Here is a 24,463-nt window from a genome sequence, read left to right on the forward strand (position 1 = left end):
GAAATGGGGTTTGTAGTGGTTCCTTTGGTGAAAATCTCAGCCTCTGTGTCATTGTGAAGTCGGAGGATGGCGACAAATGTCTGATGGAGGCCACATTTGAGGAGCGTACTCCATAAACCTTCATGGCTTACAGAGGAAAAGGTCATGCACCGCAGTTGGTGCTGTTCCTTGCATTTTCCTTGGACTTGTCATGTGATAGGGTTATGTCTATGGGTGGGGTTCTCCAGTTGTTCAGCGGGGCGTGAACAGCTGGAGAATTTCAGCCGATGTTGCCTCTTGATGGGCGAAAGCTGCACTGCAATTCTGGTAGGAGCTCTTTGGCCACTGGTGCGAGGTAATTGAGGAGGATGCTTAGACAGCAATTGCGTTTGAACATGTCACCCTTCTTGAATATCCCTGAGAACCCTTCATGCACTCCTCTTTCCAGAGGAAGGATAGGAGGTGGTGCAGCCATTGGCAGCAGTGTAACTCTGGCAAGTTTCAGAATTTTAGCAGCCTTTTTGTCTGTTCCAGAGGCCGTGTTGCTGAATGGCTCCACATGGTGCTAGAGGCCGAGACTTAGCTGGATGGTGTATTGAGGATTAGAGTTACAAAGAAACATAGAGATTAGAAGCAGGCGTAGGCCATTCGGCCCTTCGCTCCACCATGAATGCTCCACCATTCATTTTGATCATGGCTGATCATCGAATTCAATATCCTGATCCCCTCTTCCCCCCATATCCCTTGATCCCTTTAGCCCCAAGAGCTAGATCTAATTTCTTCTTGAAATCAAACAATGTTTTGGCCTCAACTACATTCTGTGGTAGTAAATTCCACACATTCACCACTCTCTGGGTGAAGAAATTTCTCCTCACCTCAGTTCTAAAAGGTTTACCCCTTATCCTCAAACTATGACCCCTAGTTCTGGACTCCCCCACCATTGGGACCATTCTTTCTGAATCTACCCTGTCTAACCCTGTGAGAATTTTATAAGTTTCTATGAAATCCCCTCTAACTCTTCTAAACTCCAATGAATATAATCCTAACCGACTTAGTTTCTGCTCATCTGACAGACCTGCCATCCCAGGAATCAGCCTGGTAAACCTTCGCTGTACTCCCTCTATAGCAAGGACATCCTTCCTCAGATAAAGACACCAAAGCTGCACACTGAGATGTGGCCTCTCCAGTGCCCTATACAATTGCAGCAAAACATCCGTATCCCTATACTCAAATCCTCTCGCTATGAAGACCAACATATATTTGCCTTCTTTGCTGCCTGCTGTACCTGCACGCATACTTTCAGCGACTGATGGACGAGGAATCCAAGGTCACTTTGAGTATCCACCTCTCTCAATTTACACCCATTCAAGTAATAATCCATCTTCCTATTACTGCTACCGAAGTGGATAACCTCACATTTATCCACGTTATACTACATCTGCCATGCATGTGTCCACACACTCAGCCTGTCCAAATCATGCTGAAGCATCTCTGCATCCTCCTCACACCCAACTTTATATCATCTGCAAATTTGGAGATAATACATTCAGTTCCCTCTTCCAAAACATTAATATATAATGTGAATAGTTGGGGTCCTAGCACAGATGCCTGCGGAACCCCACTACTCCCTGACTGCCAATCAGAAAAAGATCATTTATACGAGCTCTTTGCTTCCTATCTGCTAACCAGCTTTCTATCCATCTCAAGACATTACCTGCAATCCCATGTGCTTTAACTTTACATAGTAGTCTGTTATGTGAGACCTTGTCAAAAGCCTTCTGAAAGTCTAAATAAACCACTGGTTCTCCTTGGATATTTGAGGATGAGTTGAGGACATTCAAGTCGCAGAATATCAGCTGAGGAGTTCTTCAAAATGTTCTCACCACCGAGCTCTGTTTGCCCTCCTGTGCTTGATGATGGTCCCTCCACACTTGACTCTCTGTGAGGTGGGCCCTTGAGTGCTTGTGCCATAGGTCATCTTAACAGCACTGTAAAAATGTGCATGCCATTGGACCATGCTGGATCTCCCATGCTCTTTCGACCCAACATTTGTTTTTACATCACGGATTTTGTACAATACTACTGCCCTCAGATGCCTGTAAATTGCTGCTTTGCTCTTGAGCTATGGTGACACTTTTCAGCTGTGCAAGCCTTTGTCAAAGTTCAAGATGCAAATGATCCTTGAGTGTATACTCAGTCAGAAACTGAACTCCAGGTTGCTGACTCCTTTTCCAAAGCTTATGAAAAAAACGGGCCTGCCACAAAACACCTGGAAAACTCAGTGCTAGAGTCCTTGAACAACGGGCTTTCAGAGCACAACATTCCCCACCACCAATAGATTAAGATCAACAGTAAAATCTTGGAAAATGTGGACCAAGTTTTCATATCTTAGGAGCATCCTCTTAACAGACATAGATGATGAAATTCATTGTAACTTCCATGGCGCCACCTTAGGCTTTAGCAAGTTGAGAAAAGGAGTATCTGAGGACCAGGATCTCATACTTGAGATGAAGGTCATGGTTACCTGACCACAGATCCCTGCACTTCTACAGGCTTTGGAGACTTAGACAACCTACAGCAGAAACCTTGAAGCACTGGAAAAGTACCAGTGCTACCTTCACAAAACTCTCCAAGTCTGGTGGCAAGAAAGTCAGTCCAACAGTAGTGTCCTCTCCCAAGCCAGCATCGAGATGCTAATCACTCAAAACTAGTTCCACTGGTCAGGATGTGTTTTTCATATGCCTGACACCAGAGACCCAAAGCAACTGCTCTATTTGTAACTCAGCTGCAACAGAAGACTGCCAAAAGGACAATAGAAACACTTTAAAGGATGTCCTCAGAACTTCCCTAAAAACATCAAACATCCCCACTGACTCATAGAAACCCCTGGCTTACATGACAGACCAAAACAGAGAAACTAAGTTCAGGGTAGACATCAAGAGATTTTGTCAGCAACACGAAGAGGTGAACTTGAGGCATCAAACCTCCAAACATTTATCTAGTCAACACTTCAAACACAACCTGCTCTGCACGTGAATGAGTCTGCAGATCACAGATTGGACTTACCAGCCATCTCAGAACCCATTGGGTCAGAGTAGAAGCAAGCCATTCCTGATCAAGAGGTACTGCCTAAGAAGGAGATGGTTGGAAAATAAGATGAGTCAAGTACACAAAGAGGCTAAAAAGAATATATAGTGGTTAAATGACTGGACAAAAATGTGGCATACAATACTGTATGGAGAAATGTGAAATTATGAACTTTGATCAGAAAAATTGAAAAGTAGATTATTCTTCGAAGTGGTGAGGAAATGGGAAATGTTCGTATTCAGTCTGTGCTTGTACACAAATCACAGAAAGTTATTCTGCAGGTATGGGAATAATTAGGAATTGAGATATTCCTGCAGCGTCTGCATAAACCTCTGTCTCTACTGAAGGGAGAGGGCAGTGCCCCAGGTGTAAAGATGGTGACCATGTGCAACAACAAGGTTGACCACAGTGATTACAAATATTAGCGAGGCATTCCAACATATAAATCAGAGCAGAAGTAGGCCATTTGACCCCTTGAGCCTGCTCCAACATTCAGTAAATTCATGGCTGATCTGGTTGTGTTTTGAATTCCACATTCCCTTTCACTCCCAATAATTTTGGATTCCCTTGCCTAACAAGAATCTATCTAACACCGCTTTAAAAATATTCAGTGACCTCCACCATCTTCTGAGGCAGAGAGTTCCAAAGTCAGTCAACCCTCTGAGAGAAAAAAAAATCTTCTCATCTCTATCCTAAAAGGGTGACCTCTAATTTTAAAACAGTGATATTTATTTCTGGACTCATCCACAAGAGGAAAGATCCTTTCTACATTCGCCTTATTGACACCACTGAGTATCTTGTCTACTTCGATCAAGCCACCCCTCGCTCCTCTGACCTCCAGTGGAAACAAGCCCAGCCTGTCCAAGCTTTCCTCATGCGACAACCCACTCATTCCAGCTATCGATCTAGTTAAACTCCTCTGAATTGCCCACTGCCAATCCTGACTGCATTTACATCCTCCCTTAAATAAGGAGACCAAAACTGCAAACAGTATACGAGACGCAGGGTAGAATTTTCTCATTTTTTGACTAAGTGTCAGCTCAGGTTGGAAAAGCGGTGTGTAGCCCACCGGCTCCATTGCCGGCTTTTCCCACCATAATAATAAAAAGAAAATCCTGGAGGCAGGTCTCACAGGATACCCCGCAAGTAACCTCAGCTCCTGACAGATTAGAACGGGAGCCACGATCAAAAAAAGGTAAGGATTCCCCCACGGACATGTAACCCCCGCTCCCAGGAACCCCTCCAAACCCCAAACCTCCTCTACCCCTCCATTGAAGTCCCACCTGGAAGCTGGCAGTTCCCAGGCCCTGCCAGGGTACTGCCAGGCTTGAACCCACCCACCACCCCCCCACCCCAGAATTTATCTGTGCACCCCCAGTGAGTTCTGTTCACCAGTTCCTCGTTAGTAAAAACTGGTGAGACAAGATTGGAAGAAAATCCACATAGGTCACTGTGCACAGAGTGGCAATTCAATGCTGATTGCCACACCGAGGAAATCGCAACCCATTCACTCTTAAACTATATTCTTAAAGGCTACACTTTCAAAGACTAAAATTCAAGATGGTTCCTGGGGAGCACCAGATACTTCTGTGGATGAAAAAACATTATCTTGTCTCCAGGGAGAACAAAATATTTCCAATATTGACTCAGTGTTTGTCAGACCAGCTGTTAAACAAAATTCTGCTGATACCATCATTGTAAAAATGCAAATTTGCCTTTTCAAAAACAAAAAGCTCCTGAAATTACAAATGGGAGAAAAATCAAACTGCTAATTGGGATTGTCACAATGATGTGGCTGAGTCGTGTGAGTGAGACATCAAGCTTTTGTCTAAACTTCAGCGCAAGTTTGTATGGAAGAGGGTGACCTTTTTTACTTTTAGTACACAGAAGCTTGCTGCTGAGTTACTTCAATTGACTCAATCACTCCAAGGGTAAGAAAGTACATACATCCACATTAAATCATAGTTAATCTCTGGCAATAAAAGGTAATACCTTAAAATTGTCTGTGGCACTGGAACAGACTGTCATGGCAGAGTGGGACTCCTGAGCCACACCAGGTGATGCTGAACACAGTGTTGACCACCATGACACAAATCATCGTCTCACTGGAAGGCTGCCAAAGAAATGAATAAAAGCAATTACTGGGAAAGCAAATTGTGTGTTCCCTTTATTACAAAGAGATTGGAGAATTAGAGTAAAGAAGCTTTACTGGAATTACACAGGGCCTTGGTGAGACCACATCTGGATTACAGTGCACGGCTTGGTCTCCTTGCAAATGTACTTTGTTGTATTTGCTTAGAGGAAGTGCAAGGAAGATGCACGAGACTGATTCCTGGGATAAGTAGATATATTTATAGCTTTAATATAGAAAAACATGCAAGGCATTTCACAGATTAGTCCACAATTAAAAAGTAAACAAGAGTGAGCAAAAGCCTGTTCAAAGAGGTAGGTTTTATTTCAATGGGTCAACAAAATTGTCAGTTGGTTCTGTTAATTTTCTTTCCAAATCATGTGGAACTTGTATTCCACTGCCACCAATGTGTTTGATTAATGCTGTTGTTTAATATTTCCCACACTTTTTAGTTGAGGTTTTTTTAAATTCTGAGTACTGAAATAATGTGAAAAGTTGCCTCATTGAAGCATAAAAAATGTTTAGTTGGAAATGGTTTTTATTCAGTTGTTGTATCAATAATGTTAGACCAATACTTCAAAAAGCAGATGGGAACGGTAACTGAAAGCCAATATTACAGCTAAACAACAACACACATGTAAGGTAAAAGCAAAATACTATGGATGCTGGAAATCTGAAAAACAGAAATGCTGGGGGAAAAAACTCAGCAGGTCTGGCAGCAGCTGTGGAGAGAGAAACAGAGTTAGCATTTTGACTCTGTGTGACTTCTCGAGCATAAAGTGCCACCACAGTAAGTTGTACCATTTACACCAATTCCATAGATCTTTTATTTTGGATCTGAATACAGAGATTATGCTAATATTTTAGGATTTCGAAGGGAAGTTCCTTAAGTAATGTTGTTTCTGTACTGCCTTAAGTTGTTTTTTATTCTTTCATGGGATATGGGTGATGTTGACCAGGCCAGCATTTATTACCCATCCCTAATTGCCCTTGAAGCGGTGGTGAACTACCTTCTTGACCAGCTGCAGTGATGTAGGGAGTTTCAGGATTTTGATCCAGCGACAGTGAAGAAACGGCATGTCATGATGGGATGTGGCTTGGAGGGGAACTTGCAGGTTGTTGTGTTCCCCTGCATCTGTTCCCCTTGTCCTTTTAGGTGGTACAGGTCATGGATTTGGCAGGTGCTGTCAAAGGAGCCTTGGTGAGTTGCTAAAGTGTGTCTTATAGATTGTACACATTGCTGCTACTGTGCATCAGTGATAGAGGTCGTGAATGTTGAAGGCGATGGGAGTGCCATTCAAGCGGACTACCCTGCCCTGGATGGCGTCAAGCTTCTTACCTGCAGACAGCAAAAGTTCAAGTTTCTCAAAACAGATGTCTAATCTTAGAGGGAGATGGAGGCATTATGGTAATGACACTGGGTTAGTAATCCAGAGGCCCAGGCTCTGGGGATACAGGTTCAAATCACATCACAGCAGCTGGTGGAATTTAAATTCAATTTATAAAATATGGAATTGGAAGCTAATCTCAGAAACTGTCATTGATTGTTGTAAAAATCCACCTGGTTCACTGATGCCTCCAGGAAAGAAAAACTGCCACTCTTACATGGTTTGACCTCCAGGTGACTCCAGATCCACAATAATGTGGTTGACTCTTAAATACCCTCTGAAAAGGCCTAGCAAGCCACTGGGTTCAAGAAGGGATGGGCAACAAATGCTGGCCTTGCCATTGATGTCCATGTTCATTTTAAAAATCAGATTTCTTAATGTGAATAAAGAACGGTAGAATATTTAGCAATTTAACATTGAGTTATTAAAAAAAAGAATGTAGGTTGAGGCATCTTGTCTGGTTATGATCTGTGAAAATGGTGACTGAGCCAAAACAATTTTTGGCAAAGTGTGCGTTTACCAGGATTTAGTTGTGTCTATCAGTATTATCTTTGCACCATTTATCTATGAAAGACGAGTTAAACTTAACAGGCTGAACAATTTTTATTCTTTGCAAGTTAAACTACATTTGTCTATTTGCAGGGCTCCTAGTGCTAAGGGATCTGGGGATCCAAGTGGAACGCTACATTGCATCGGAGGTCTGTGATGATTCCATCACAGTGGGTATGGTCAGACACCAGGGGAAGATCATGTATGTGGGAGATGTTCGAAATGTTACTCGCAAACATGTACGTGAATACTTTTGAAATTAATTCCATGCACCAGAACCTGGTAGTAAATTTGATGCAGATTAGAATTTGCTAATAAATAGATTTGGTTTTACAAGTGTATTAATAATGTTCTATTTTTATTATCTGATCCACTTTGCAGATTTTTCTATCTTTAAGGCACCTATTTTTAACAAAATCTTACACCAAGCTATATAGGGAGACATTAGGACAAAATCAATGTACTGCAGATGCTGGAAGTTTAAAAACAGAAAATGTGGGGAATGTTCAGCAGTCCTGGCAGAAAGTATAGAGATAGAAACCGAGTCAACATTTCAAGTTGGTGACCTTTGATGAAAGGTTACAGAGCTGAAATGTTAACTCTGTTTTTCTTTGTCCACAAATGCTTCTAGTCCTATTGAGACATTTGGACAGTTGGTCAAAACCAAGGTACATTTTAAGGAACAGGAGAAAAGGGAGGTTCGGGGGGATGGAATCCTAGATTTTAGCGGCAGTCACCTTTATGTACAGCCTATTCCTGTTCATTTTTCCCACAAAAAAACTCAAATTACCCACAATTCAAATTGAGCAACTAAATTGTAGCAGCAATAGTGCTTGAGAAAAATCAATTTTATTGATAATCCAGATGAGGTGGCTCTGAAATACAAACAGCAAAACTTTAGAATCCAAATTTTAAATTATCAGTCTTGTTCCAAATTAGATTTATTTCGCTTTCAGATTTAGTTTCAAGCTCATTCTTTCTCAGCTGTTTATTTTTTAAGTGTCAGTCCAGGAATTCAATGCTATAATAACGACAACAATTTGTATTTAAATTGCACCTTTAATGCAATAAACATGCCAAGGCAAACCCACAGAAATGATACAAAGCAAAGTTTGATACTGAGTTATACAAGGCGACAACAAGGCAGGTGACCCAAAAGTTTGCCCAGAAGTAGATTTTAAGGACCATGTTAAACAGGAAAGAGAATGTAGGGAAATTCAGTGCTTAAGGCCGAGGCAATTGAAGACAACCAGCAATGGCAGAGCTGAAATCAGGATGCTCAAGCAGCCAGAATTAGAGGAGCACAGGTGTTGCAGTGGAAATTACAGAGACTGAGGCATTTGCAAAAATGAGAATTTTTAAATTGAGCATTGCAAACTGGGAGCCAATGTAGGTCAGTGAGCACTGCGATGATGGATGAATGGAAGTTGGTGGGAGGGCATGGGAAGCAGAGTTTAGATGATCTCAAGTTTATGCAGGGTAAAATGTGAAATGCCAGAAGGAGCGTATTGGAATAGCCAAGTCTGGAGGTAACAAAGACATGGAAGACTGTTCCAGCAACAGCTGAGCTACGGCAGAGTAACACACTGTCGCACAACTAGAAATAAGTGTTCTTGGTGACAGTGTGACTATGTGATGAAAGCTCACCTCAAAGCCAAATATGGCACCAAAGTTGGAAATAGTCTGGTGCAGCCTCAGACATTGCCACAGGAGGAATGGAGTTGGTAGTTAGGGAACAGGTTTGTAGTACAAACCAAGGCAAAGGATTCAGTTTTCCCAATACTTAATTGGAGGAAATTTCTGCTGGTCCGGTACTGGATGCTTGACAAGTAGTCTGGTAATTTAGTGACCATGGAGGAGTCAAGAGAAGTGGTGCTGAGCAAGAGGTGGGTGTCATCAGTGTATATGTGGAAAGTCACATTGTTTTTGGATAATGTTGGACAGCATTAAATCAGAAATCTCGTAGGGGGGAGCGCAAGGATGGACGCTTATGGTTCACAAGGGATAATGGTGCAGGAGCAAGAAGAGAAGTCCTTGCTTGTGATACTCCTAGTTCTAATTAGAAAGGGAAGAATGGAACCAGGCAAGTGCAGTCCCACCAAGCCCAATGATGGAAGAAAGGCATTGAGGAGGGTGATGTGGTCAGCTATGTCAAAAGTTGCATACACAATGAGAAGGATGAGTAGAGAGAGTTTGTCTTTGTCATTTATGACTTTGATAAAATCCTTTTCATTACTGTGCTAGAGGTATAAATCTAACTGGAGGGATTTAGACATGGAGTTCTGAGAAATATGGACACCTTTTTAGGAGGCAACAACACGTCTGAGGAATTTGAAAAAAAAACGGAAGTTGATTGAATCTTTGTTTGCAAGGACAGTGGAATCAAGGGTTTTTTTTAAAAGAGGGATGATGGTGGCAGATTTAAAAGTGAGTATCAGAAGAAAGAGAACCATTAACAATTTCAGCTAAGATTGTGACGAGGAAGGAAAACGAGAGATTTAAGGTAATATAATTTTAAAGCTGTCTCTTCAAATATAACTGGAGTTTCTGACCTTGCGAGTATCTGCCTCAATTTTAGAGAGTAATCAGTTCAAAAACTTAGAAGTGAATTGAAATAATCACTGCTAATTATGATACTATACCGGTGGGAGCCGGCTGATATTTCAGTACTGTTCAGTCAGTTCAAATAAACACTTGCAAACATTTTGCCCACATCAGACTCAGCTTGTGTTTTTTTCTAATGAAAGAGAAGAGTTCATATCAGGAAGGAAAACTGAAGGTTGAAAACTGGCAGCTTTGTGATTTGATTTTGGAAATCCAATGCAGACTAGCAGTGGTTTTGATTTAAAAAGAAACTTTATAGGTGTAGTGGTGCAACGTAGAGTGGTGTTTGAACATGAAGTGCCATGGCATAGTGGCTGGTTTTACAGATTTGGAGAATACAGGGAATCATGGCTCTGGGACTATATCCTGCTATTCCAAGATGCGCCCAGGGTGAAATTTGATAGTCTCAGAAAATAGATGCAGAGATCATGGTGTGCATTTGGTCCACCCCTTGACAGCAACAAGCCATTTTTCTGCTGCCTCCTCACTTGAATAATCTCTGCCTGTAGTAACCACGTTTTCTGTTTGCTGGACACATCAACAGGAGGGCAATATGATGAGTGGCTTACATCATCTAAAGCTGCCCTGCACCTCTTAAAGGGGAGGTGCATTATGGTTGGAGTAGATGATGCTGGCAGAGCTGGCTGAAGGACATCTCACCTGGAAAGCAGCAAGAGAATAGGCTTCAAGGTTTTCTGAGGCTGCACCGGACGTCTGGGTGGTGGAGGTTGAGAGGGGGGGAGGTGTCCTGAATCCGCAGGAGAGAAGGAAGCACTCGAGTTACATAATGGGAGCAGTCATTGGTGGGGCTCAAATCCTGAGGACCTGGGTGCATTGCTGCAAGAGGTTTGAGGACCTCACACATGCATGGTCAGATGAGAGAATGTGTTTTAAATTGTCATATTCAACCAACTGCACCATGAGCCATGACTCAAATCACCACACCTGCATCACTAACCTAACTACAATCAGGACTCATATTAACACCTACAGAGCAGGTACAAGGGGCTGAATGGCCTACTCCTGCTCCTAATTTGTATGTATATATGTTCCTTCTCTCATAAGACCATAAGACGTAGGAGCAGAAGCAGGCCAGTCGGCCCATCGAATCTGTTCTGCCATTCAATGAGATTATGACTGATCTGATGTGATAATCCTCAACTCTCCTGCCTTATCCTTATAACCCTTGTTTCCCTTACTGATTAAATATCTCAGCTTTGAATATACTTAATGACCCAGCCTCTTCAGCTCTCTGTGGTAAAGAATTGCACAGATTCACCATCCTCTCAGAGATGAAATTCTTCCTCATCTCTGTTTTAAATGACTCCACTAGTACCCTTGCTGTTGCCTCCAGCCCAGATAATTACCACCCATGCCAAGATGTTATAGTCCATCGAAGTGTTTTCTGGGCCCAGAGATGAATGAAGTGATTTTCAACCATCTGTAGCCTCCCCATTGAAAATCAGCAGTTTCCCACCAGTCATGCAGCAGCCACTCAAGTATCACTGCCTGGGAGTACCAGGACAGGTAAAGGCAGGCATTAAGGGAATGCGCAATGGTGATTAACTGACATTTGTATGCAATATGACATGCTTCGATTTACATTTGGTTTGGAATGTTTATTTTGTGTTGGGCAGTATTTTTGCATTGTGGCCAAGCAGATGTTATGATGGTCAGTGACAGAAAGAAGATAGGGTGCGGAACTCTGAGTGAACGGGGAATTGGAGTTGCACTGAACAGTTTTGCACTCGGATGAGTTCTTTAAGGAAAGCACAGGCAGTAAATGGCTCTCCGAGTTTCCCCCTCCCTCGTCCTCTTGCTCCATGTCCTCAGCTGCTGCTGCTCACTGTGTAGTTGGTGGTAAGGGTTGTTACTTCATGGTAAAAAGGTTGTGCTGGATGCCACGAATGACTGCCAATCTTGGCACGTATACCGTTGGGAGTAGAGCTTATCCAGAGCAGCTCTGGTAGCAGAACCATTGTTTTAGAACTCCGGTGGTCTCATAGTTTGTGTGGCCACATGACCATGTGCTGTCCAACTATTTATATGTGTGCTGCCCAAGTATGCTTGGGTTGCACACTGGAGTCATCAACCATATTATCAGTGTCCCGCAGTAACCCCCTTTTGTTTGCCATGGTGGTTCAAATGCAGAATGAAGAAGACATCATGACTGCTGCCAGGATACAATGCAACGACTTGCATGATTCACTGCCAATGGTCACACTGGACATTGAGAGAGTGGATCCCGTTTGGTTCTGATTTTGTTGACATTTGGTGCCTGTAAAGCAATTAGTGTCTAATCATTGGCACCCTATATCACGGGAAAGCCAGCAGTCCTAGCAAGGCCATTGGGAGTGCTGACATCGATCAGTGTTGCACACTGATTAAGGTCATGATCTGTCTGCTCTACCTTGACTGCTGTTCTCAAAGGAGAATGAAATATAGTTAGCTATCTTGGAATGCAGAGCCTCAGTGACCTCCCTTATGTAACAGTACACAGCAAAGTGGTGAAATGTTGCAAATATCTCTAGCTCTTGACTAGAAGGAGTTAAGTGGGTAGAAGTTAATTGGCATGGTTACATTCATGGCCATTGGCAATGGGGTCAATGCCAGCTCTGAGGTTGCATTTTTGGCTGCAGCACAAAGGCGGGATTTTCCAGCTGCGCGCACCTAAAGACTGGAAATTCCTGCCGAGGTCAACGGACCTTTAAATGGTCGGCCGAATTTTCTGTCCTGCCTGTTACAATTCTTGCAGCAGGCAGGACAGGAAATTTTTGACCCTAATTTCAGTGGGAACATTCTTATTGAGGCACAGACACCTCATGCATTTTTTTTCACTGAGAATTTCCCCCTGAACACTGGATGTTTCTTACCTCCGGCTGAGAGCCTTTCTCCATCTCCTCCCTCTTCTAGTAGCTTGTCCTGCTTTGTGTGACCACTGTTCAGTCTCAGACTTATACTGTATTCCAAGGGGATACCTTGGGATCCCCGAGATATTCCAAGGGATCACCCCTTGGAAACCTTGGTCTGAATTTTTAGATTCCAAGGGATGAGCACAGAGGCTGGCAGCCACACAATTTTACACAGCTGGCCAACACAGCCGGTCTACCTGTACCATCCCCCCCCTCCCTGGCCATTTTCTGAGAAATGGGAGGAGGGTGGCAGAGCTACCCGTCTGCAAGTGGCAAGTAGCCAATTGAGGTTGTTTAAAGGCCTATTGTGGCCAATTGTCAGAGGCTGAATGGGAATTTCCATTCAGTCATCAAACCCTGGAGGAATTGGAAAACAGTTCAGCTATGAGGTGGCCTGCCAAAGGAAGCCCAGAGGGCCAGCTCTCCAGCCTTGCTCTGAGGCTTCCGCTACCTGCTTGGGATCAGCAGCAGCTGCACTGTTCTAAGGAGAAACTTTCCCTGCCCACCTTCCTGAATTGGTCAACAAGTCCACCCTGAGGCCACTAATTGACCAAATCATGGTAAATCCTGTTCCCCATACTGTACGGGCGTCTGGCTCCCATTTGATCCCGACATCAGGATCCCGCAGCCCACGGGGAAAATTCTGCCTCCGGAAGTCAGGAAAAAGTCCTTCGGCACTTTCACATCACTTCCTGTAAAGGTTTACAACTAGAAACATCTATACAAAGCACCAAACACTTGCAGAACTGCAACAAAAACCAGAAAAAGTCAACAAGCAACTAAACTAAGAAGTTGATGCTCCCTTGAAATAGCCCCGCTGGAGGCTCTTGCAGCTTTGAATGCAAGATTAAGAGAGGGTATTGGCTGAAGCATTGAACTCTAAATTGGGAGTGCTGACATCAATCAGTGTTGCACACTGATTAAGGTCATGATCTGTCTGCCCTACGAACGTCCAATGGCAAATTCATAGTGTGCACACCAACCTTGTACCAAAATGACGTCCTGTGTGTTTTATTTCACAAGTGTATGCACACCACAGTGGGCACCATTGGAAGCTCCAAGGGTACTCATAGCCTCCAGAAAAACAGTTTCTCAGCCATCATGTCTGAGCATCAGCTTGTTGTTCTGTCATGTCATAGGAGCAGTTTTTATTTAAATCAAAAGAACTGTTAGTCTGTGTTATACGGCCAGAAAATCTTTACATTTCAAAATAAAGCAGAGGCCAGAAAATGGTTATGTGGTCGTACAACACCAGAGATTTTCAGTTTAGTCAGCTGTTATAAATTAAGTTGACAGTTTGGCTGTGGTATTTAATGACAGCACAGTAACTGTGGCTTAAAATTGTGTCAAAATTTCTTTTCCTACAGTTATTGGAATGGGGACCATTTGACCTGGTGATTGGTGGAAGTCCCTGCAATGACTTGTCCATAGTGAATCCTGCCAGGAAAGGACTTTATGGTGAGTGAATTGTATCATTGCTACTATTCCCATTTTCTGGCTGATTCTTCACCCAGTTGTTTAAATTCATCACTATTCCATCATTCCACTCCTGACACCACAAAATCTCCTTCAACTTGCTGACAGCGATGATTCATTTTTCAATTTAAATAACTCTGTCGTGGCCCAGTGGAACAGATTTTTTTCTTCACTCTTGTATTTTGACACTTACACTTATTAAATGGAGAAGGGGCTTTGATCCTCTCAGGTGATTAGGATTTGTACCAAGTCCCCGAGGTGAAAGAGCAACTGTTTAACCAAATGTGTCACCAGGGAGGCAATGGCCCAGTGGTATTATTGCTAGATTATTAATCCAGAAACTCAGTTAATATTCTGGGGACTCGGGTTCGAAACCCCCCACAGCAGATGGTGGAATTTGAATTCAACAAAAAATAATCTGGAATTAAGAATCTACTGATGACAATGGAACTGTTGTTGATTGTTGGAAAAACCCATATGGTTCACTAATCTTCTTTAGAGAAGGAAATCTGCTGTCCTTACCTGATCTGGCCCACATGTGACTCCAGAGCCACGGCAATGTAGTCGATTCTCAACTGTCCTCTGAAATGGCCAAGCAAGGCACTCAGTGGTATCAATTGCAAGAAGGCAATACCTTTTCAAGGGCAACTAGGGATAGGCAATAAATGATGGTCAGCCAGCGACGCCCATATCCCACGATTGAATTTTAAAAAAGTTTTATTGCAAATTAATTTTACTGCGATGGAAACATCCAGTTGCAAGCGGTTGTTTCAAAGCTCTGTTGTGTTGAACACATGTAAATACAACAACTATTTAACTTTTAAAAAATCTACATTGCCAAAAAATGATCATTTGATACTTTTCCCTTTAACTTCTGCCTTCTTGTAAGGGGAAAAAAAACACTTTATATGCTCTGTTGGTTAAATTATGTTCCATAAAGTATACAGACACAATCGTGATGCAGCACTTGATGACCAATTTCTCTGGTTCCATTGCATCAAACAGCAGCCACCCAAAGTCTGGGTACTGCAGTGGAAGCCCAGACTAAAGGTATGCAAGCTCAGGTGGCTGCTACCATGGCTGTGGATTGCAATGGTGACAGGGACCTAGCAGTTTGACCTGTAACAGATTGCTCGGATAGCTGAAATGTCACTCCCAGGTAGGGTCAATGGAGTATCATCTCCCTGCTGTCCTTTGTCAGGAGGACAACATCCTTCCACCACTGCCACAAGACCAGAGCCCTGACTGTTCCCTGTCACAGTAAGAAGTTTAACAACACCAGGTTAAAGTCCAACAGGTTTATTTGGTAGCAAAAGCCACAAGAAGGGGCTTAAGGCTCCGAAAGCTTGTGGCTTTTGCTACCAAATAAACCTGTTGGACTTTAACCTGGTGTTGTTAAACTTCTTACTGTGTTTACCCCAGTCCAACGCCGGCATCTCCACATCATGTTCCCTGTCAACCAGCCAGCCCAGGCTGCTGCTGCATAAGCTAAGGTGTCATAGTCTGATATCTGGCCTTCTAGGTCCAGAGCTGCTCAAGGCCATCCTCCACATCCATCTGTCCTCTCTCCTACTGAAGGTCACCAGCATCCACCAGACAAGAGGTAGCTGCTGGGATAGCACTGCACTAGAGTGATGGACATGGCACATGGAAAACAGGCATTAAGATTATGCACAAGGGTGATTATTTGGCGTTTACATGCCATGCAGCATGCTTTCATTTGCAAATTTGGTTTGGAATGTTTATTTTATGCAGTGTGGTGAAGTGGACACTATGATAGTCAGTCAGTAACAGAGGGAAAGTAAACCATGGGACTGATGGTGAATGGGGAATTGCAATAGAATTCATCGATATCACAGTTTAAGAAGCTGCTTACAGCAGCCTGGCTGAAAGCTGTGTGGATTTCCTTCTCTCTTCCTCTTCATCCTTCCTTGTTAACCCCACATAGCAAATGCAAAGGCCGTCCTCTCATGATGACCAAGTTTGTGTAGCATATAGTTGATGCTACAAATCTTGACACCTGAGTATTGTGAGGCTCCTCCAGTGCCTCAGTACTCTCCTCTATCTTATTTTGTGTGGTAGCACAGCTTTCATTGAATGCATGCTACCTGGGAAGTGTGGGTTATGCACGGTAATCACGAGCCATGTTGTCAGTGGATAGCCATTGCCACCCAGTAGTAGCGCCATGTTGGCTATAATTGTTGCTGACACACTGGACTTCCTCAGAGTGAAGACATGATGATTGCTGCCAGGATGCTGGACATTGACCTGCATGATTTGCTGCATATGGTCACACACCAGCTGGATATTGAGGGAGTGGAAGCCCTTTCAGTTCTGATGCGTCTGAGAGATGACATGCAGTGTCTGCGTTCAAAATCAACCTGCACCATGGAAAGCCAGCAAACTTCGTGAAACCACGTATCTGCTCTTTTTGAATAGAGTCTCAGTGAATTATTTTACACAACAATGCAGGATGTTACAAAAATCTCCAGCTCCAGCCTCATGGAATTTAACAGATAAATGTTCCCAACCATACTCACTCACACAAGCAGTGTGTGCCCTGATGCTGCAGTTATGGATGCCGCAGGTGACAGGTTTCAGTGGGGATCTCTTCACTGAAGCACAGACATCTCACACAATGTTCAACCTTTTATCATCTGGCCAAAATTCTCCATGACCTCTGTGCCAAATGGGACAATAGAAGTTGAACTCGCAACTGCAATTGAATCTTTGGCCTCTGTGGGGAGGGAGGAGGGGCACTTGTGTTTGGGTTGAGGGGAGAATCTCAGAAATACTGGGAACATGAAGGTCCTGCCAACTGAACAGCAGGAGCTCAGCATCAGTGCTTTACTCAGTTTCCCAGCTGGCAGCCAGCTGAATTCACAAGCTGACTGGCTTCCAGGCAGGAAAGCCTGCAGCAGATGTGTGCAACCAGCTTGTCTCTGGCAACCAGGTTTTATGGTGGGATTGGTAGAGGGGGAATTGGACTAGCAACACGGAGAGAGGGGGAAAATGGGAGTGACTGCAGAGTGTGAGTGTTGGATGGGAAATCAGGAGAAGTTCCAGCAACTAGAAACATTTGGAGCCAAAGTAGAGAATTAGATTTGGGAGTAAAAGAGTTGCTAGGAGAGATTACAGTGTTGGTGGGAAGTGGGTCGAGCAATCAGGAAGAATCAAAGAACTGGGAGAGACCATGGGGCTGGGATGGAGATGTTCAAAGCAGCAATCCAGAGGGATGGACCAATAGGGATAATGGGATTGGAGGTTTGTTAGGTGTTGACTATGGCAGGAAGATTGATTGAAAATCCCAGTGTAATCGTTCCTGCTGCTCCTGGCACATAAGCAGTGTTCTGAAAAGCACTGAACTGCATCATTTAGCTGCTCCTGCGTCCCTTTCACTGATGATTTACTGGACTCTTGGAAACCCGACTGGCCAAAGTTACATTTAAATTATTGCAAAATTCTGAGGAACAGAGCCTTTTAAAAATATAATCACAGAACCAGGCCTCCAGCTTGAGGTACACTCTAAGCTGTTCATCTAGAAGGAACTCTTCCGGTGTAGACAATAAAAATATAACAAAACTTACTCCAACTCATAAATCAAAGAAAAGGTTTAATAAAGAATCTTCATTACTCCAAACTTGAGGCCTCACCCTGGACCGTAACAATTCCCAACACGTTCTTATTTATACTGAGTCAACTGGTTAGTTGATCATTACATCATTCTGTCATTGGTTACATGGTTTACTGGGTCAGCTGACCCTTACAACATGTTACCATTGGTCACATTACAATAGATCCAATGTTATCACTGGTTACATTCTAACATCACTGTGAAAACAGAAGTAGGTGCACTTGTGATGAGTTGGGGTCAAGTTTTGCATACTTTCTGATTTAGCTCCCCACACCCACCCCAATCCTGCTGGTGATGGGTTTTTAATTTGCTACATTTATCTTTACAATGTGTTTTAGTGATAGGTGCAGTCAAAGCAAGTGTGAGAAACAAATTCATACTCTGCACTCCAATGTGCCTGACATATTCAGTACTGAAATTATATCTACTTGTTGAAAATTATACCTAATGGCTAAGATACAGTTTAAAGTCAGTTGTTTTGTCGAACTATAGGCCCCGAACTGTAGTAACAAAATTATCTTGTTATTTATCCCACTGTCAATGACCAGTATAATAATTACCAATTCGACTGAGAAATTATAGAGTCATTACAGTACAGAAGGAGGCCATTTGACCCATCAAATCTATGCTGGTTCTCTGTGGAGCAATCCTATGTCAGCCCCATTTCAGAGTCCCCCACCTTTAATACTTTCATGTGCCCATCCAGTTTCCGGTTGAAACCCTGACAGTCTTTGCTTGCATCGCCCTCACATACAGCAAGTTCCCATCAATACCATTCACTGATTTGGGTCTTCCTCACACCCGCTCTGTATGACTTGCCCTAAATCTTAAATCTGTGTCCCCAGTTCTTGTATCATCAGCTAATGGGGACAACTTTTCTTTGTCTACCTTATCTAAACCTGTCATAATTTTGTACAGCTCCATTATGTCCACTTGGAGCAAGTAGCTGTTAAAGCTAAGGGCTACTAAGCTTAAACAGACAGCTGCTATTTTAGGTCCAAAGTAACGCCCGTGCAAACTTTAGGTGCTGGCCTTACCAGACACTGTTTTGGTGATGGCATTAGTATATGTTGGGAATATGCACCAGTAGCAGGCAGAATAGGCAGATCCTGACCAAAGTCAGCATCTGTTGCTGATATCACTTTGATAGTGCCATTTTTGATGTGAGCAGTCCAACTAACTTTAATTTTGCAATACAGCAGTGGAATGGAACCCCCAGCAGTGCTATTTATGGGAGAGATCAAGCAGGGTGAGGACCCCAATGGCAGTGGGTATCAAGGTGACTGTAGTAATTAATTTCTATATGTCTGGCTCTACCCAGGCTGGAGATACTTGCAGCATCTTACTGTTTGATGTTTACTGTTGCATAAGGGAAGTCTCAGAGGCTTTCTATTCGAAGAGAGCTGGATACATTTTATTCTCTCTTGTCAGAAGCAAGCAAACAGATGTAGGATGCAGCATTGTGACGATTAAAGGATTCCCCATGGTGCAGGTTGCCACCCATTGACACGCAGTGCTTTGCAGGTGATACATGTCAACTCTGAGATGTACAGCAACTGGAAGGGATTCCACTCCCTCAGTGTTGAGCTGATGTACAATCATGCTTTGCAAATCACACAGATTAATGCACAGTCCATTGTGCCATCTGCATTTGAGCCTCCACAATAAACGATAAACCGGGGCGAGGGGGGAGGAATTGGGCCACAAGGGATATTCGCTAACCACATACTGATGCTAATGGTGTGCATGCCAATTTCAGAAGCAATACTGCCACACCAAATATCAGCGAGAAGATTATTGAGGTGCTTAAATAACACTTCTGCTCACTGGTTTGGAGGAGCTCTGCTGGTCTCAACAGAGTGAATGTCACAACTCGTGATCTGCTACATCCTGCACAACCTCACCATTGAGGGTACAACACTGTCACTACATGTCACCTGCCCAACTGAGAATCAGCAGGAGCAAGAGTGGGAGGAGGCAACCATTACGTTTCAACAAGAAGGTGGAGTGGCAGGTTTGGGACACTAGATTCTGTCATCTTTGGAAAGAATAGCAGCTTCGTGCATCATGGTGCCACTGCCACTCCCTTGATGGAGCGTTTCAATAATGCTGGCAATGCATTGCAAGACAGATTACTGGACTGCTGCGTCACCCTTAAAACCCCTTTGCACGGCAGCAGTCTGAATTTGCCTAACTTGAGTCTGAGCTTCCACTGTAGTAGCCAGGTTCAGAGTGGTTTCTCTTTGCACTACAATGGAAGCTGAGATGCCAGCATTCAGACAATGCATAATGTTTTGGTTTACAGATGGCGACCATGGATTTACAAATCACTTCCATGTGGTAAAGGATGGGCTCCCAGCTCTGCTTAAAGTCCTCTGCCAAATTGAAGCCAGACTCCTCCATGCTCCCCGATGGTGACAGCTGGCTTTCTGGCAGGATTGCCAATGCATCAAGCATTTCATTGTGTGCACCCACCAGCGTTCTTCTGTAGGCAGGGCCATTGAAGTGCTCTTCTGAGTCTCCTGCAGCAGAAATGTGAAAACTTGCATCCAGCAAGTTGGCATCAGCACAAACTTTGTCCCCTTCCCTGGCTACAGAGTTGTTATACGCAATGTCTGTCCATGTACAGATCCCACTGTTAAACTGTCCTCAAAAGTAAACGCAATGTCAGTATCAGAACTGCTAGTTGCAAAACGAATAGTGTTGTTTCGTCCTCATCACTGTCTCCTGCACTTCCACCTCTTTCCCTTCCACCATCTCGTGGCCACATTGTAGTTCTTGGTATCTGAAAGGAGCAGGTCACAAGGATAGGGTTGTGGTGCAGGGATGGGATGTGGTGGGGGAAACGAGAGATAAATGCTTTCACCATCAGCAGCTTGTAAACCAGGAATGACTGTGGGATGAGAAGAAATGGCCTGTGAGAAGGAGGATTAGTTATGAGGATACCGACATCATCTTTATTGCTGGTGCTGCAATGATGGTGAGAACTGTCTTTTCCATTGCTGTAGGGACATACAGGTTTGTTTGGCCCTGCCAGTTAGCTCCTGTAGCCTCTGTTTGGGTGAAGTGGCTGTCTTGGGTGAATAGCTGGAAGTGCATGCGAGCTGTGATTTGTGGATGAGAGTTGCAGTAATTAAGGACACGATTTTACTATCAAGTTGCGCCCGTTTTCAGGCGCAAAAACTTGGTAAAGTTGGGCGTGAGGCGAGTAGCACGTCCGCGCCCGCCTCCACGCTGGTTCCCCCTTTACCAAGGGCCGAAAATGGCCACTGTCAGGCGAGCGCCTGAAACGGGCACGATGGCCATTTAAATGTATTTGCATGCATTTAAATTGACTTAATGGACTGCACACCCAAATTTAGCGGCATTTCCCCCTTTACCGCTGGTGTTCACTCGTCCAGATTCGGCATGAAACAGACATGGTCTGCAAAGATCTGACTTGGGCGCTCCGTCTTCTGAGGAGGTAAGTTCCAAGCATAGATGGCTCCACTCAGATCGGTGGGGTTGGGGTGGGGTGGGGGGGGGGCTGGGTGGTGGGAGGAGGAGGGTCCACTGCCACTCTGCCTCTGCTCAGTGAGGGGGAAGCGGGGTCCGCTGTCACTCTGCGTGTGATGGGTGGGGGGGAAGGGGGGCAGAGGGCTGCGATTGGTCTTGGTAGCAGGGGAGGGGGGGATAAGGGGGTCATTAATGTTGTGGGGGTGGGGCAATGTCTGTGGGGCCCAGGGGGAGGCATTATCCGGCTTGGGGGCGATGTGGCAGGGGAGCATTTTCCTATCTTTTTTACTGCACATGTGCAGTTGGAGGCGCCGATCGGAGCTGCAGCATTTTGGGCGCATTAAGCCCCGCCCACTGGCTTCTACAGCGCCATTCAGAATCGCTGCTATTTTTTCAGGCAGAGTGCGTATGGAGGCGCCTGAGAACGGGTCTAAAAGTCAGATCTAAAACACTCCCAGTTTCAAGTCCATCCAGCACTTAGAATTAAAATGGTAAAATAGGGCCCTAAGTGTGTGGGGGTGAGGTAAAACATGAATGTTAAGTTTGAGTTGAGTTGTGAATGATAGAAATTGTTGAAAGATTAGTGATGGGGATGTGGTGGTGCATTGAGCAGTGTGGAGTCGAAATGCGCAGTGCATTTAGAAGATATATTCACCAACCTTGACAACTGGTGTTTGGTCAATGAACTTTTAACATCACTGCATCAAGGTCCTCGAGGCTGGACCATGGCATTGACCACCACAGTTACCTGCTCCTACTGCCATCTACGAGTTTGTCCAGAGATCCTGCTGACCTCCTGCGGATATATAACACCTCATGTCCTCTAATGGTATCTGCATCTCTTCAACCAAGGCTTCTAGTATAGCGCAGAAAATCTTGGAGTCTGTTCACTGCCATTGTTGATCATTCCACCATTCAGTGTTCCTCTAGCTCATTTGCCCTTTTGCGGCTATCAGTGCGGGATTGTTTTAAGTGGTGCTGGTCTCTCACAATTGTATGCATTCAACAGTGGATTCAGTGCTGGCTGCAGACAGAAATCATTTAAGTGAGAAGTCAGCACAGAAGTTGTGTTCTGCCTGCATTGGATGCAGTTGAGGTTGGTTAATTGTGCATCATGCTTACTGTGCCTGTGTTTGGGTCTTATCCAGGTGTCCAGAAGGATAGCTTTCACTGTGTTATATCCTGTATATTTTGCAGAGGGCACAGGCCGCCTGTTTTTTGAATTCTACCGTCTTCTCCATGAAACGAGGCCGAAAGAAGGAGACAATAGGCCATTCTTCTGGCTGTTTGAAAATGTGGTGGCAATGGGAGTCAGTGACAAGAGGGACATTTCCCGTTTTCTAGAGGTAAGTTTCTTCAAAGCAAGAAGTCTAAACAGAAATGTTATTTCCCTAAACACAACCCCCACAGTCGTGAAAAAATACATAACAAATCATCAAATCAGAATTTCTGTCAAAAAGTCAATTTGCGACATTTCTAGTCCATGGCTTTCATAATTTTCATGCCAATGGATCTGGATTATATTGCAAATCATTCATAATAAATGCACAATGATAAGGTTAGAGACCTAGTCTCTCTTGGCTATCTTGCATATGAATGCTGCATTAGCAGAGTTAAGGGAGTGTCCCAGCTTCTCACCTCCTTATCAATTGTATCGTCCTACAGAAAGACATTGAAGAGACAAATCAGAGGCAGAAACAGTGGATATGGTTTATTATCTGTGCTTTTATGCAACTAGGAAGAATGATATTATTCATGTCTAAATATATTTTGTCAGAAATCTCAAGTCTCTTTCCATTGCCAGCATTCCATTGCTAGCATTCTGTTTCAATCAGTATGGGTACATTCTAACTGTGATCTCATGATGATCTAAGATGTGTGAGGAAAAGAAATCAGTATCCTTATCTTTCTGAAGTCAAAAATCACCAAAGGAAAACAAAAAACAAAAAAACCGACCAAGCAAATGATTGCCTGAATGATCTATGGGTGTAGAAAAAAAATACCATACAACCAAAGAATCCCTACAGTGCAGAAGGAGGTCATTCAGCAAATTGAATCTGCACCGACTCTGCAAAAGAGCCTCTGAGAATGTGTCTAATTAGATGGATTCATGTCTCTTAGATGATTTCTTTATGTATCATTAGATAGGGAATAAAGCTGCCCTCATTTTGCCAAGTTTTATTTATATTGGAATTGGATCATACAGGATAACTTGCATGCCAAACAGTGGCAGCAACATGTGCTAGACAGAGCTAAGCGATCCCACAAACAGTGGACCAGATTGAAGCTCTGCAGTCCTGTCACAAACAGTCATGAATTGTGGTGGGCAACTAGACAACTTTCTCCTTTTGATATGCGCTCATTAATATTCACTAAGCATTGTTTCAAGACTGTGATTCCATTTCCATCAATATCCACTGCATTACATGACAGGAAAAGCCAGCAGTGGAACTGGCAAGCTACAACCCTCTTCTGCCTGAGTTGACACCTAGCCAAAAAATAAGAAAATTTCTGCCAGTGTTGTAAATTCACGCTTCTGGCATTGACCTTTGTCAGCAAGGAGTGTTAGTTGGGAATGCAGGTGCATGCATCTTGTGATGGATTAAAAGTCATGGGGACAGCATGCCAGCATTCTCATTACGCTCCAACTGACAAATCGCAATGCACAAATTGATATAGATGTCCTTTATAATTTTAAAGCAGATGATTGGGGAGTTGGGCTAGGGGAGTAGCATGACAGAAGATTCAATTCAAATTTTAATATCATCATCCAGATTCATGAAATTAATAAACTCATCCTTTCCTCTTTTTTTGCCAGTGTAATCCTGTGATGATAGATGCCAAGGAAGTCTCTGCAGCCCATCGAGCCCGTTACTTCTGGGGTAACCTTCCTGGTATGAACAGGTTGGTGAAAGAACGGTGTGGGACCCATACTGAGAATTAGCCAGTGGACAACATGACACAGTGAGACTCAGCAGAGTATTCTGTCAGCGAACATAGAACCTCTGTAGAAATCCTTCGACTCACCACCTGATTCTAGTCATTTTACCCCTTTGTTTCTCCCACATAACTCCTTTCAGGAAGAAACATAATGTTGTCCAGCTTGTAGTGTTATTGTGTTTGGTTGATTAGATGCAAGATGAGGCATATTTGTCAATTTGTGCTGTTTCTGCAGAGGAACTCATTTCTACAATGTATCCCATCTGAC

General features: G+C 43.7%; 1 protein-coding gene across 13 annotated transcripts in view; it reads left to right on the top strand.

Annotated features, from left to right (window-relative positions):
* The window catches only part of dnmt3aa (DNA (cytosine-5-)-methyltransferase 3 alpha a), a 516,733-nt gene that overhangs the window by 424,366 nt on the left and 67,904 nt on the right, over nucleotides 1–24,463 (top strand). For 11 of the 13 annotated variants that reach the window (XR_013497772.1, XR_013497773.1, XM_078213021.1 and 8 more), the window contains 4 exons: nucleotides 7,228–7,373; nucleotides 14,018–14,108; nucleotides 22,453–22,601; nucleotides 24,074–24,159. Coding sequence is in view for 11 of the 13 variants with exons in the window: in XM_078213021.1 (XP_078069147.1) it covers nucleotides 7,228–7,373; nucleotides 14,018–14,108; nucleotides 22,453–22,601; nucleotides 24,074–24,159 (472 nt within the window). In the remaining 2 variants the exon portion in view is untranslated. Of the gene's footprint in view, nucleotides 1–7,227; nucleotides 7,374–14,017; nucleotides 14,109–22,452; nucleotides 22,602–24,073; nucleotides 24,220–24,463 lie in introns of all 13 variants that reach the window. The other 2 variants (XM_078213032.1, XM_078213030.1) reach the window with 2 other exon arrangements.

The sequence above is a fragment of the Mustelus asterias genome, chromosome 5 (genome assembly GCF_964213995.1).
Source record: "Mustelus asterias chromosome 5, sMusAst1.hap1.1, whole genome shotgun sequence".
Classification (NCBI taxonomy): Eukaryota; Metazoa; Chordata; class Chondrichthyes; order Carcharhiniformes; family Triakidae; genus Mustelus; species Mustelus asterias.